At 44.5% G+C, this 13,621-nt stretch overlaps 1 protein-coding gene across 7 annotated transcripts in view; it reads right to left on the bottom strand.

The window, feature by feature from the left end:
• The window catches only part of Ddc (dopa decarboxylase), an 83,289-nt gene extending 73,148 nt beyond the window's left edge, over positions 1-10,141 (bottom strand). For 4 of the 7 annotated variants that reach the window (XM_055623853.1, XM_055623856.1, XM_055623858.1 and 1 more), the window contains exon 1: positions 10,023-10,141. Coding sequence is in view for 1 of the 7 variants with exons in the window: in XM_055623857.1 (XP_055479832.1) it covers positions 1,425-1,517 (93 nt within the window). In the remaining 6 variants the exon portion in view is untranslated. Of the gene's footprint in view, positions 1-1,424; positions 1,533-10,022 lie in introns of those variants that run through there. The other 3 variants (XM_055623854.1, XM_055623859.1, XM_055623857.1) reach the window with 2 other exon arrangements.
• Between the last annotated feature and the right edge of the window lie 3,480 nt (positions 10,142-13,621).

The following is a 13,621-nucleotide window of genomic DNA, read 5'->3' as shown; positions in this document are numbered from 1 at the left end:
CTGCAGAGCAGTGAAATTACCTCCTCTTCAGAAGTAAGAAAGTAGACCTGGGGCAGCAATTGGCTTGTGTACACCTACACAGATCATAAGTAGCATGTACACACAGGCCTGTCCTAGCAGAAAGGCAAGTTCCCTCCCACCTCATGTCACTCAGTCAGTGGGATTTTAACTTTCCCTATGAGCCTGCTCTACTTGCCTGTGCCCCTGAGGGTCTTCCTGCCTATGAATGGGAAGAGAACATTAGGATTGTTCTAAAATAACAGTGAGCATAATTTCTCTGGTACTTTCCATACTTAACACAGGCATAATATGAATTTGCAAAGTTCAGGGTAAAATCTTCATGATAATCAACAAACAGCCCCAAGAGCAGAAAATAACTAGAAATTAGCTCCCTAGACATTTCTTTGGACGTATGGAGGTTTACAGGAGAAAGTAATTTTCTTTATCTCATTAGCACAATCCCAGTGTGGAGGCCCACACACCATGTGCCCAAGGAGGAGAAAGGATGCTGTCACAGATGACAAGGTCTTATCTCTCTGTAAACATCCAGATACCCCATTTCTGCTAGTTCTTCACTGTCCTGGTATATCCTGATCCAGGATTCCACAGGCTCTGGCTGAGCTTGGGGTGACCCTGAACAAAGTCTGTTTTTCTCTGGCACCCCTTAAAGTTCCAAAGGAGGCCAGCTTTCCTGAGATTGTCACCTTCACTTTGATCCTGTTCTGGAGGGGAAACATAATGTTTCTAAACAAGAAATTGTGTATAAGAGCAGAACTGGAAGCCTTTGAGAAAAAAGGCAACTCAGAGGAAAACCCAGGTCGCTTGGCTAAAGTTGCCTTGGAAACTGGAGCTAAGAGGATGCGGGGTGCGGAATGGGTGCACCTTTCCACTTGTGTTTGCCTTGCTCATTTACAACAGGAGATTCCAGACACTGAACATCCATTGTGTGCCCAGCCCTTTAGGAACCAGATTACTACAACTTGTTGGAGGATACTGTTAGTTCTCCTTCACCTGAAAAGCACACCCAGGTCTGTGGCCCCAAAGCTGCCTCCTCATTCTCTATCTCACAGGTACAGGAGTCTCTTGAAAGACAGTCCACTCACTTTTTTTATATTGCTTCAATAGTTCAAATAACAAAGTTGAAAGCCACCAGAAGTCCCTAATTTTCTGCCGGACTAGCATAGAAATGATTCAAAACAGGCAGGCAAAGGCTGGTACCTAATTTCTCAGGAAGTTCCCTTAGCATCCGTGTCACCTGTGTATGCTGGATGACCAGCCTTCTCAGCCAGCAGTATCTCTGGCCATAGAAAGACCCCATGACCAAAATCAACCACAGACGCCCACTCCGGCCCCAGGGTCGCTGTCTCCCAGAAGTAGGCACTGGGGTCTGACCCTGAACCATGTAGACAAAGAGCAGTACTCACAGGCAGCTGGAGTCTCCTCCTTTCTATTCGCTCTCTTGCTCTCTCTCTCTCTCCTTGGTGACAGTTAAAAGGCACAGAGGATGCGATTGCCATTTATGTAGACAAAGTGTCCGCCTCCCGAAGCCAATCAGCAGCTTTCTCTGCATTATTTACCCAGAGCCTCTCCTGCTCCCTCTCCCTGTGTGCCTTCTGCTCCACAGGATGGAGTCCAGCAGGGCAGAGAGGGAACAATGGGGCCTGGAGAGAGGCCCAGGAGAGGTGGGTCCTGGGTTCCCTGTCACTGTGTGGAACCCAGACTAGAGAGAGGCCAGTGTTCCTGGAGACTCCTGGCAACTCAACCCTCAGTCTCCATTTTAGGGGAGAAGCCTGGCTCAGGCCCTGCTCCATCCACAGGGACCACTGGAATGCCGCCTGACTCAGGGGCTGTGAGGGACTAGGAGTGCCAAACCTAAATCCCACTCAACTCCTTCAAAGTACAGCACTGGTTCCTTTGGCCAATCACCACCCAAACTATGTTGGTCTCTGAACACTTCTGCCCAGTGGGTAGGAATGAGGAGAGGCAGACCATAAACCCTGCTAATCAGTGTGGCTTAAGGGTCTGATTTTGTTTTTTTTTTAAGGGGTGCACATCACCACTTGAATCTAGAACAGAGGCCTGGTCCATGCAAATAAGGAAGGGTGGAACAAGGGCCAACTCTGAACAGCAGCACCATGCAGAAGCCTCTATCAGAACCAAAGGCACATGCGCACAGAGAACACACACATACAGAGAGTGCACACATGTGCAGAGAATGAACACACATGTGAAGAGAATGCCCACATGTACATAGAGAACACATGTGTGAATAAACCACACATGCAGAAAGAGTATACACACATACAGAGAGCAAGCATATGTACAGAGAACATACACACATAAACAGAGAGCACACACATTAGCATAGAGGGTACCCACACGTTTATAGACAGCATACATATGCACAGAGTGCACACACATGCACAGAATATACACACATGCAGAGAGAGCAGACACACACACAATAGCACATACATATGCATAGGGGGTACTTACTCGTGTACATAGGGTACACACACACAGATTGCACAATACACACTAACAGAGAGCATATCCACATGCACAGAGAGCACATACATGCATAGACAATACATACATGTAGAGAGAGCACACACATGCTTAGACCGCATAGATAATATACATACATAAAGAGAGCACACACATTCATAGAAGGTACCCACTCGTGCACACACATAAGGACAGAAAGCATATCCACATGTAGAGAGAGCACACACATGCATATAGAATACACACATGTAGAGAGAGCACACACATGCATAGATAGTACCCACCCATACACACAGAGTGCACACACATGAAAAGAGAGTAAATGCACTCATGCACAGAGAGCACACACACACATAGAAAGGCACACATGCGCAGAGCACACATGCACACAGAGCTATACACAAATGTGTGTGCATTTGTGTACACACACCAATACAAATGTATATGTGCAATGTCACTATGCTCATGCATATGCCCACATAAGACATACATGTATGCAGACATATGCATACACTAACATATACACAAACACAGTTGCATACACAATACACACACGCCACATTCAGAGCCTGTGTACAGTCCAGAGTCAGGAATTCTCCAAGGAGAGCTGACCATCCGGGATGTTGCCCCAGCAGGATCTCTTCCCAGACACCTTTGGGACAGAGGCAGTGGCTTCCAGGACAGCAGAATAGACAAGGTTAAGGTGGTGTGGCAGGGGGAACTGGCACATGGTTGCTGGCCATGGAGGAGGTACCCTGGCTCCCAGCACAGGCAGCTCCCTCCACAGCCGGTGCAGACAGCAGCCGTGCGCACAATGGAGGATGTAAGGAGATTAGGTCCATCTGCACAGATGGAGCTCCCCAGCACCTGTACTATCATCAGGGAAGCCTAGCTGAATGAGAAAGAGGCTGACAACCCCTACCCCCACCCCCAAGTTACCTAGACTACTGGAGAAAGCCACAGTGAAGTGGCAAAGGCTGTCACCAAGCTGGACAGAGAGCCTCAGGCTGATGCTTCCCCACCTCAGCCACACTGTTGCCCATGTTCTTATGAGGAAGAGTCCCTGGCCAGAGAGGACTGGCCTGGAGCACGGGATCAGGAAGCATAATTACACACACTGGATTCTAGAAAGATCAGACCCACGGGAAGAGCACACAGCTCTACCCAGAACAGGGCCCTAGTGAAAACTGGCTGCATATAACAATCCAGGGTGCCCTGGCACAAGCCTCTGGAGATGAGGTCCAAGGGCAAATGGAGTGAAATCCTCTACTTAACAAGGATTTTCTCAAATAGCACTTTGCATTTTAAAGCTTCTGTTCCAGCCTTTTTACACATGTTTTCTGAGCCTCACAACCTCTTTCTCTCTGGCAACAACTTACAGATGGGAAAACAAAGCTTGAGAATGGTCAGAGTACCTGCTGAAGATCACACAGCTGTGGACAGACATTTGAGGAGATAGGTGTGTTTAACCTAATGTAAATACTACACAATGCATACATGTATGGAAACATTACATAAAATGTTCCTATTCTGAACAAATCGGTCAACAAAATAAGATAGGTTATGGCATTGACTGGGCATGGGCCAGGGACTTCTGGACACCACAGGCACCTTGCTTGGTGCAGAGGCCTTTCGAGCTTTGAAGCAGAATGTGGGTGCGTCTCAGGCTCAAGTGTAGAAATTCACATCAGCATTTTCTTGGAGTAAACTGGAGGTTGAACGTGCAAGAATGAAAGAATACATAAATGTAAGATTTACTTAAAGGGTACAAAGGAAAAGTCGGGTGTGGTGCCACACTCATCCCAGAACTCTGGGAGGCAGAGGCAGGCAGATCTCTGTGAATTCGAAGCCAGCCGAGTCTATGTTGCGAGTCCAGGGCAGAGAAGACTGCATAGAGAAACCCTGTCTTGAAAAACAAACCAAGACCAAAACCAAACCAACCAAACAAAAGACCTCAGGTGGCAAGGGAATGTACTGAGGTATGTACATTCTGACATATGAGTCAGTACATATGAATGTACTGACTCAGGCCACAGGGCCCTGGGTCTTGTACTGGGATCTGTACTCAGCACCTGGGAGAGGTGGACTTTTTGCACCATGGTGAAGCAGATACATCAACGATTACAACAGAGATAAACCAAAAGGAGCGGATCTAAGAAAAGCCAGCAAAAGCTCTGCGGAGTTATGGAGAGACGCACAGGAAGATGAGACTAAATGGAAATAAACCAGCGCTGCATAAAAACAGCCAGGGTTATAAATACTTGAATTCTTCTCTAACAGGTGAACAGACTCAGTGCCACTGTAATGAAAATCCAACACATGTCTCGGACTCTGAAATAGAAATGGAAAAGCGGAAGTCCAGGAAAGGCCAGTGGGGTTTAAAGAAAGGCGAGCTTGACTGTGTCAGTGCAGGGCTCAGGAGAGGAGGGTGGAGGGATGACCGACACCCGAAATCTTCTACAGGGTTACAAACACCACGATGTGCTACGTGCAGTGTGATGAGGTCTGCTGGGTGCAAACAGAATCCTGGCTAGTTAAATAGAATAGAGATTCCAGAAGGGGGGCGGGGAGGATCTGATTGTGGAAAATTGACAGGTGCAGACCAAAATGGAAAGGGTAGGGTGCTAGACATGGCAACAACTGCGCTCCACTTAGAAGGACGTCAAGTTGGATGTGTTCCTCACTCCATCCTGACCAGTAGGGGCAAGCTTCTAAAAGAAACCAAGGTGTTTGTCTTCCATGATCTGGGAGCAGAAACATTTCTTAATTGATTTGCTTTTCAGTTAGATAAAAGATTGACAGATTGGATTTTTTTTTTCCTTAGTGGTACTTCAGACTACAAAAGCTAGAAACTACAGGGAAGGGTTGAGAAGCATTTTACTAATTACAGGAGAGCAGTTTTGAAATTAAAAAGACTGGGCAGCAGTGGCATGTGCCTCTAATTCCAGCACTCAGAAGGCAGAGGCAGGTGGATCTCGGAGTCTGAAGCCAGTCTGATCTACAGAGTGCGTTCCTGGACAGCCAGGGCTTTAGGGAGAAACCCTTTTCGAAAAACAACAACAACAACAAAACCCATAAAAAAAGAAAAAAAGAAAAAGAAGAAGAAACGAAAAAGAAAAGAAAAAAATTATAGAAAAGCAAGCATTTGTGAGGCATGGAATACAGGATTCTCATGAGCATGTGAATACATCTTTGTGGTTGGTAATCAGGGAAAGGAGCTGTTTATCATAAACTGATAGGGTTGTGAGTGTTTTCATAGGGCAACCTTTGTCCTGACACTTACTGTTAAGGTTTTAATATCTTATTTAATAATTCAGGTGGATTTCCAGGTCAACAGTCATGACTTCTCTGAGTGACATCTGACTTCTGGTTTTTCCTTTCATTACTCTTCGGCCTCCCTGCGCTGAAGGTTATGACAGACGCAGGTAGCCCTGGCCGTGGGACTCTCACAGTGCAGCCAGTACTACTGAACAGATGAATGCTCAATCTATTTTAAAAGTTAAAACATTTTATTTACAGACTGAGGCAGTGCGAACACTTATCCTATCAAACACAATGCTATTGCAAAACTGTAATTGAATTGTATTTTTAAAAAACATCTGTTTTCACTCCATTGTCATAGTAATACAGGGTTTTCTGTTTTTGTTTTTTTGAGGTAGGGTTTCTCTGCGTAGCCTTGACTGTCCTGGAACTTACTCTGTAGACCAGGTTGGTTTCAAACTCACAGGGATCTGCCTGGCTCTGACTCCTAACTGCTGGGATTAAAGGTGTGTGCCACCACACACCACATCAGTGGTGTTATTTGGAGGTGGTGGAAGCTTCAGGGAAACTTAGTCATTGAAAACATGCCCTTGAAGGGGATTTGAGGCTTCAGCCCCTTTCTCTTTCTTTTGTTTGTACTTAGCTATGAAGTAAAGGGATTAGATTTCAGGGACATTCTATTGTACACAAGGTTCCATGTATGTTCAATAAACTAGCAGCTTCCTCAACTGTGGATTTGACTAGGGAGGGGTCAGAAATGTTTTTTAAAATTACATCTGCACTGAACACGTACATGCTTTTTTTCTTTTTTCATTATCCCTGTACAATAGAGCATTAACAACTGTTCATACTGTAACGTGTTTTGTATGTAATTTAAAGAGGATTCACATGAATGAAAGGCAGTACCTACAGACTGGAAGCTAATTAAGTCACTTTTTAAAAGACACTTAAAAATTCGTGGGTGTTGGTATCCACAGGGTTCTAGGGTCCATCCCTCATGAGTACAGAAACAATGATAAAGACATGCTGGAATTTTCCATTCTGGTTGGATAGTTAGAATTTCTCCCTATAACTGTACTAAGAGTTCTTTTATTTGAACTTCTATGTGTTTAGAATTGTATGATATTCTTTTCCCCCAACATAATATTTTTGTTGATTAGTTAGGAATTTCATACATGCACCCTAGTCACCCTGCCTCCTCATGTTTACCCTCCCATGCCTATGCCTCCCTGTAGGCTTAGATTTTCCAAAAACCTACTCTACTTGGGGTTCTTAATGCTCCTACCTCCCTTCCAACCTACTGACAAGCGGTAAGGAAGAAAGAAGGTTATTAGGAGAAGGGGGTTATAGACCTTTTTTAGATGTTAGCCAACGCCAAACAGCAGCGGCACATTCAGCAGAAACAGCAAGAATCCGCCAAATTGGAACCAGTCAGTGAAAGCCGAAAGACTCACTGGAGTGCACACAAGAAGTTCGCTGGAGCGGTTCTCTTTTTGCGAGCAGAGAAGCGATGCGGGCAGTTGCAAAGCGTGCCGATACAAAGCGACGTCTCCCTGTCTGCAAACTGCTGTTTATCAGAGTTCATGCAAGGCTGTTTTTAAAATCACGCCCTTTGCGCAGGACATCAGGAACCCGCTCACGTGAGCCCTCTCACGTGTCTGTTTTCAGCTGACCAAGATAATGTGCCCTCTCGCTATCAGTTTTCAAGTACGATGAACTAAACACATTTCTACACCCCACATTTGGGACCAAAACAAAAAACACATAGGGGGCTGGAGCGATGGCTCAGGGGTTGAGAGCACTGCCTGCTCTTCCTAGAGGACCCGGGTTCAATTCCCAGCACCCACAAGGCAATTTACAACTGTCTGTAACTCCAGCGATCTGACACCCTCACACAGACACATGCAGGCAAAACACCAACGCAAATAAAATAAAAACGTTTTTTGAAAAAGTTCCTTTAAAAAAAACACATTAAAAGAAACCAAAACTTTCACTATCCCTCACCTAAAAACAAACAAGCGAATAAAAACCCTACTTGTGTTGTCCATATACTCATGGAAGCATGGTTGAACAAAACCAAAAACCGAGTACACACACACACACACACACACACACACACCCTCACACACCAGCACCCCTGCCATCAACTGTGAAGAGCTACACTTGAGCATCTTTAACACAATTTTTAAGTACTCTCTTCAATAGCTTCTCGTCTGGACTGTTTCTTTTTGTGTTATACTCTTGATGGAGTAGAATGTTTATCATTTAATTTTAAACCACACTAAACTTACTGAGCTGATTACTCAAATAACTTTTTTCCCCTTCCCAGCCCTCTGCTGGAATGTCCTCCAGGCTGAGTTCCTTCTGAGATAGCTCAGAGTTCTGTGAGGGGATTGTCTCAGGTCTATAAGCATGAGCCCTCTGAGGCTCATGAGGTTACCTACCTGAAGGACGATGCTAGCTCTCATTGGTTTGACTGCATTGGTCCTATGGTGCATGCTATTTTGAAAGCCCAGAACGGTTCACCTCACATCTGGTCCTGTACTTCTGACTTTCCACCTGGGCCCTTGCTTCATCCCTGTACTTTCTACTCTCTCTATTTCTATCTCTACCCACAGTTCCACCTTTTCTGTTCCACATCTCTGCATTAGAAATCTTAGGGGTTTTTTTTTGTTTATTTTTTATAAATTGCTTCCTCCTTTTTTTAAATTTTTTGAAAAATGTATTTAATTTTATTTTATGTGCATTAGAGTGAAGATGTCAGTTTCCTTGGAATTGGCGGTACAGACAGTTGTGAGCTGCCATGTGGGTGATGGGAATTGAACCTGGGTCCTTTGGAAGAGCAGACAGTACTCAACCACTGAGCCATCTCTTTAACCGTATTGCTTCCTTCTTAATGTTTCTGTGACATTTTTCCTAAAGCTTTTATGCAGTTGAAATATAGTAATGTTATGGTGATTAACCAAAAGAACTTGCACTGAAAAATATTAACAGAAAACAAATGCAAAATACAGTTGGTTACCAATTTTTTAGAGAAGATAGCAAGATTTCATTAGTGAAGAACATCAACCAGGGGGATTTTGAAACCTTTTGAAGGCTGGTGCTTTCCCTTTCGACGGAACATTCATGATGACTTTTCATCTTTGGTTCTCCCATAAGAAATAAAACACATGCAAGGACAGTTTAATATTTAAGGGACTCTGAAGAACCTTCCTATGAAGCCAGTACAGTGCCGAGGCCCCAGAAAGTGATTCAAAATACATCTTTTCCCAGAATGACAGAGCAGAACATGCCAGCCTAAGAAGGAGAAGTAGTGGCAGTTGTGATCGTCTGCATTAGCTGTGAGATAGAGTTTATGACGCCTTCCTCACCTTTCTGTCCCAGACTGGGCACTGGAGAAACGCAGCTTAACATAAATTCTGTTTTTGATAGGGACCAGTACAAGCCAAACACACAGAATTTATTTTTACTTACACAGGTGCAGACCAATGATTTCTTCCCATGCATTCTACTTTTCTTTTCCTTTCTTTTATTTAATTTTTATTTGTTTGTTTGTTTTTGAGACAGGATTTCTCCATGTAGCCCTGGCTGTCCTGGAACTTGCTCTGTAGATAAGGCTGAGATTCAGGGCAGTTACAGCCGCCACCACTACCAACCAGCCTGTTCTACTTTTCAATGAGAACTGTAACCAGTATTGAACTGTAACCAGTATTGTAAATTAAGCTGTTTAGACAGCTGAAAGGAGAGAGCCCTTTACGGAACCATAGACACTATTCAGGTAAGGAAACGTTCATGCTGATGAATCATGTCCCATGTATGTCTTGGGCTTGTTCATAATAGAGAATTTCATCTTCACAGGGACTTGGCAAAGTAGGTTTCATTAAAACTTCCGTTTCACAGATGAGGAGGCCCAGGGGAATAAAGTGCCTGCCTCTCCCTTGTTGTGCACAGTGTTGTGAAGCAGAAGCGTCTCCTTTATCTGCCACTGAACTGCAAGCCTGAATCATCATGTCACCCTGCATGTGAGTTCCAGCAGTGCCTGTATGGATGCACACATGTGCCACCAGCAATGCAACCACAATAACTGAAGAGTTTGCCAAGCCTTCAGCAAAAGAGGAAGCATTTTGTCATCGGTAATCCCCATTCTCAGGAGAGCCTTCCTTTCAGCACAAATTCAGTAATGTGGAGCCCAAGAGTCACAATAGAAATGGTGACCTTTCAGCAACTATAAACTGACAAAGCGTAACACTTACTTGCCTGGAATTCAGATCCTTAGCCGGCCCGCTCTGTTAATAGGGACTGTCCAGCTTTGTGAACTGAGAAGGTGGAGAGTCAGCTGTGAACTTTGTGCTTGGGCAGGTTACTTGTGTTGCAGCTTGGAACGAATGCATTTCTCTGTCCTTGCGTTTTAGCCTTGTGTTCAGGTTAAACATTAATTTCTGACTGTATACAGGCTAAGGCAGTCTAGATAAAGCACACACACATGGGGATTGTGCTTCTTTGGGCTCCTGAGAAAGCTCATCCAGTGAGCCTGATTTAGAACAAGCCCTGACAGCATGGGTCTTTCTTGCACCTATGCTCTCTGACATAGCCTCAGTTTCATGTTGTTAGCCCCACTAACAAGCCCTGTGTCAGGAAAAGGCTGTCCTATTGAAGGCCCTGCATCTAGAGCCATACAATGGGCTTAGAACCCACCTGCTTGCCTTCTTTCCTAACCCATTGACACGTGTGATGCAGGAGACAATATAATGAATGAGATTTTGATTGTCTTTAAGGAATCCAAAGCTGACTGAGTCTCATTGGAAAACAAAGGAGAGGCAAGGAAGAGTCATTGAGAAGGCACATGAGAAAAGCCCACAGAGCAGCAAGCACTTGCCAATTTGGGCCAGTGGGAACAAAGAACAGAGTGGGTGTGAGATTGTGTATGGGCAACCTGGGAAAGGACTGGGTACAGGCAGCTGAAGACAAAATGGCTGTTGCAGTTATAGACTAAGAGAACACGGTGGATGATATCAGCTTTGGCTCAGGAGAGATGGAGGACACTAAGCATTCAGTTTGGGAATTAAATTTCCAATATTCTCTTCTTATCTGTGAGTAAATATCCGGTAGGCCTCTCAGTATATGAGCTTAAAAATCAAAAGCGGTGTCTGCACAGGAAATAAAGTTACGAGTGGAAAGCATTTGACAGGAAGCAATAAGAGGCATTCAGCTTTAGCAATAAGAGCTGGAGCAATAAGAACACAACCCATAAAATGTTTCCCCCACCGAAATAATATTCTCAGCACCCCTATAACAAGCTGGGTATCTGCACATACCCATACCCCCAGTTCTGAGAGCACTGGAGACAGGACATCACTGGGACAGTCTGAATATGAAGGTTCCAGAAACAGACACTCTGATGTCCAAGCGCAGAACCCCGGGGGTCACAGCTAAAGCAGAGAGAGAAACTTGACCCTCTCCTGCCACATGTTCTGTTCTTGCCATCAACATCATGGGTCGTGTGGCATCCTGGTGAGGATGGACACTTCCTTTTTATTAGTGCCTTGTGTCCTTTCACAATTTCATATATGTGCCTTATGTATTGTGATGCATCTCCCACCTAACTGCCTCTTGTTTCCCGCCTACCACACAAGCCTCCCTCCTCCCTACAAAACTCCTTTTCCCCATTAGATGTTTTGGTTTTGTTTAATGTTCTATGGGTTTGATCAGGGCCATGGGTATGATCCTGAGTTTGGAACTAACCATCAGAAGCTAGCCTAGATACTTTGTTTTCCTCTCTCAGAATCTCTGGTTGCCTACAGACCACCAGAACCTGGAGGGTCCCAACAATTCTTCCTTCTCCATTCTGAACCTTAGAGAGCCCACCTTCTATGAATCCAATTCCAATATACACAGCGGCTGTGAGTTCATTGCTGTCATGGCTGTGTCATGCTTAGAAGATAGTATTTTACATCTTCTTTCCCCTTCCTCTGGGCTCTTACCATTTTTCTGTCTCTTTTCCTGCAATGTTCCCTAAACCTTAAAGGGCTGGCATAAATGTATCATCTGCGGCTGAGCTCTCAACAGTCCTTTATTTTCAGTGTCTTGTACAACCACGAATCTTTGCATTTACCTCTGTCTTCTGCAAAGAAAGGCTGCTCCATTTAAGGCTGAGAGAATCAATCATGTCTCTGTGGATATAAACAGATACTATTTCAATTAAGTTAAGAAGCCATATTAGGTTACCATGCCACAAGATCTCTTTAGTGACCTCTTTAGTCACGGGTACTGGACCAGGTTAACAGAATTAGGCATGAATTGCTTCATGTAAAGCAAGCGCCAAATCTACTAAGAGAGTAGTGGTTGTTACCTCCATAATAGTTGTGCCATGATTGTAGTCACGGGCATATCTTGTCTGGCTGGTTGGTATTATAATTTGTTGAGTTCTCAGCTGGGTTAGGGTATTGGTGCTTTTACCAGTACAGTAGCCATACATAGCACCATCTGGAACCATGACAGCCAAGCAGAGTGGAACATGCTTCTAGGCCAGGTTCAACTTGATTTCTCAACATCTTGCTTCTGAGGTGTATGCTGCCTGCAGTTGTAAGGTCTCACAAAACAGTTCTAGTGGGAAAACAAAGATGAATTGCAAGAGCCTTTGTTGTTTTGAGGGGTTTTGGGACCTCTCTGAGCCACCTCCTATGGAGGGATCGCACACTTAGTCTTAGGGTTTTTGTGTAATGACCCATTTCTTCTAAGACTTGCATTGTCTATTCCTGCTGGGTATGTCTTCATAGTCTCTTTTATGTTTTTAAACTGGCTTACCAGATAGTAAGTTACTGAATTGTTTTCTCATAAAACTTCATCCCATTTAACTCCTTTTCTGTTTTCTTATTTCTTCCATCCCCCATTCCTCGACCTGTTTTAAACTTTCCAACCCCAATATACTCCCTGTCTGCCCTTATTAACCTATGTGGTACTATGGTTCTTTGTTCTTTCCATCTCCTTTCTGCTTTCTTGGGTTCTCAAGGTGAGGCTAGATAGTCTTTATTCAGTCTATGTAGTCGAATGCTAATTTGTTCCAGAAATGCTTTCCCAGATACATTCAGAAATAATGCTGAGCTAGCTATCTGGACATTCCTTTTCCAGGCACACTGACACACAAAAATACCACGTTAGCACCACTGACAGGATGGAGAGTATGGGGGTGGGGTAGCTATCTTGGCATTGTTGGATGTTCAGCCACATCTGGACTGTATTCCTTAGATACCACTTATCATCATTGTGACAACCATAAGTGTCTTCGTGCATTACTCATGTTTTCTGGTGGCAGCATGATGATGGCTGAGAACTGTCGATGTAATGTGACCTTGCTGTGACCTAGGCAGGCAGAAAGCAGCACAGGCTGTGGTGGATGTCATTCCTAAAATGGGGTAACTGGGCTTTATGCCATCAGTGACAGTGCTGTGAGTGTTTCAGGAGCAAGGCTGTGAGTGCAGAGAGAGATGCTTTCAGAGTGGAATGGACTGGGCCGTCCTGCAGTACCAACAATGTGGCTGAATACACGGAGGAGGAATGCCAGGGGAATCAAATTTTCCTAGAAAAGCTACCCTACGAGGATCTGATAAGAATAGGAATTCAGTTGTTGTTGCAGAGAAAATTTTAAAACTGTGATTTATTCATTCTTATTTTGCATTTGTAATGAGTGCAGGTGGGCATGGACCACCATGGTGCATGTGTGGAGCTCAGAGGACAACCTTGAGTGTTAGCCCTTGTCCTCCATCTTCACACAGGGTCTCTCTTTTGTTTACTGCTGTGTATGCCATGCTCTCTGGCCTGTGAGCTTCCAGGCACTCTCCTGTCTCTACCTCCC

Source organism: Psammomys obesus, unplaced genomic scaffold (genome assembly GCF_907164565.1).
Source record: "Psammomys obesus unplaced genomic scaffold, mPsaObe1.curated_primary_1811, whole genome shotgun sequence".
In the NCBI taxonomy this organism is placed as follows: domain Eukaryota; kingdom Metazoa; phylum Chordata; class Mammalia; order Rodentia; family Muridae; genus Psammomys; species Psammomys obesus.
The sequence above is the reverse complement of the archived record's forward strand: the minus strand, read 5'-3'. Positions and strand labels throughout refer to the sequence as shown.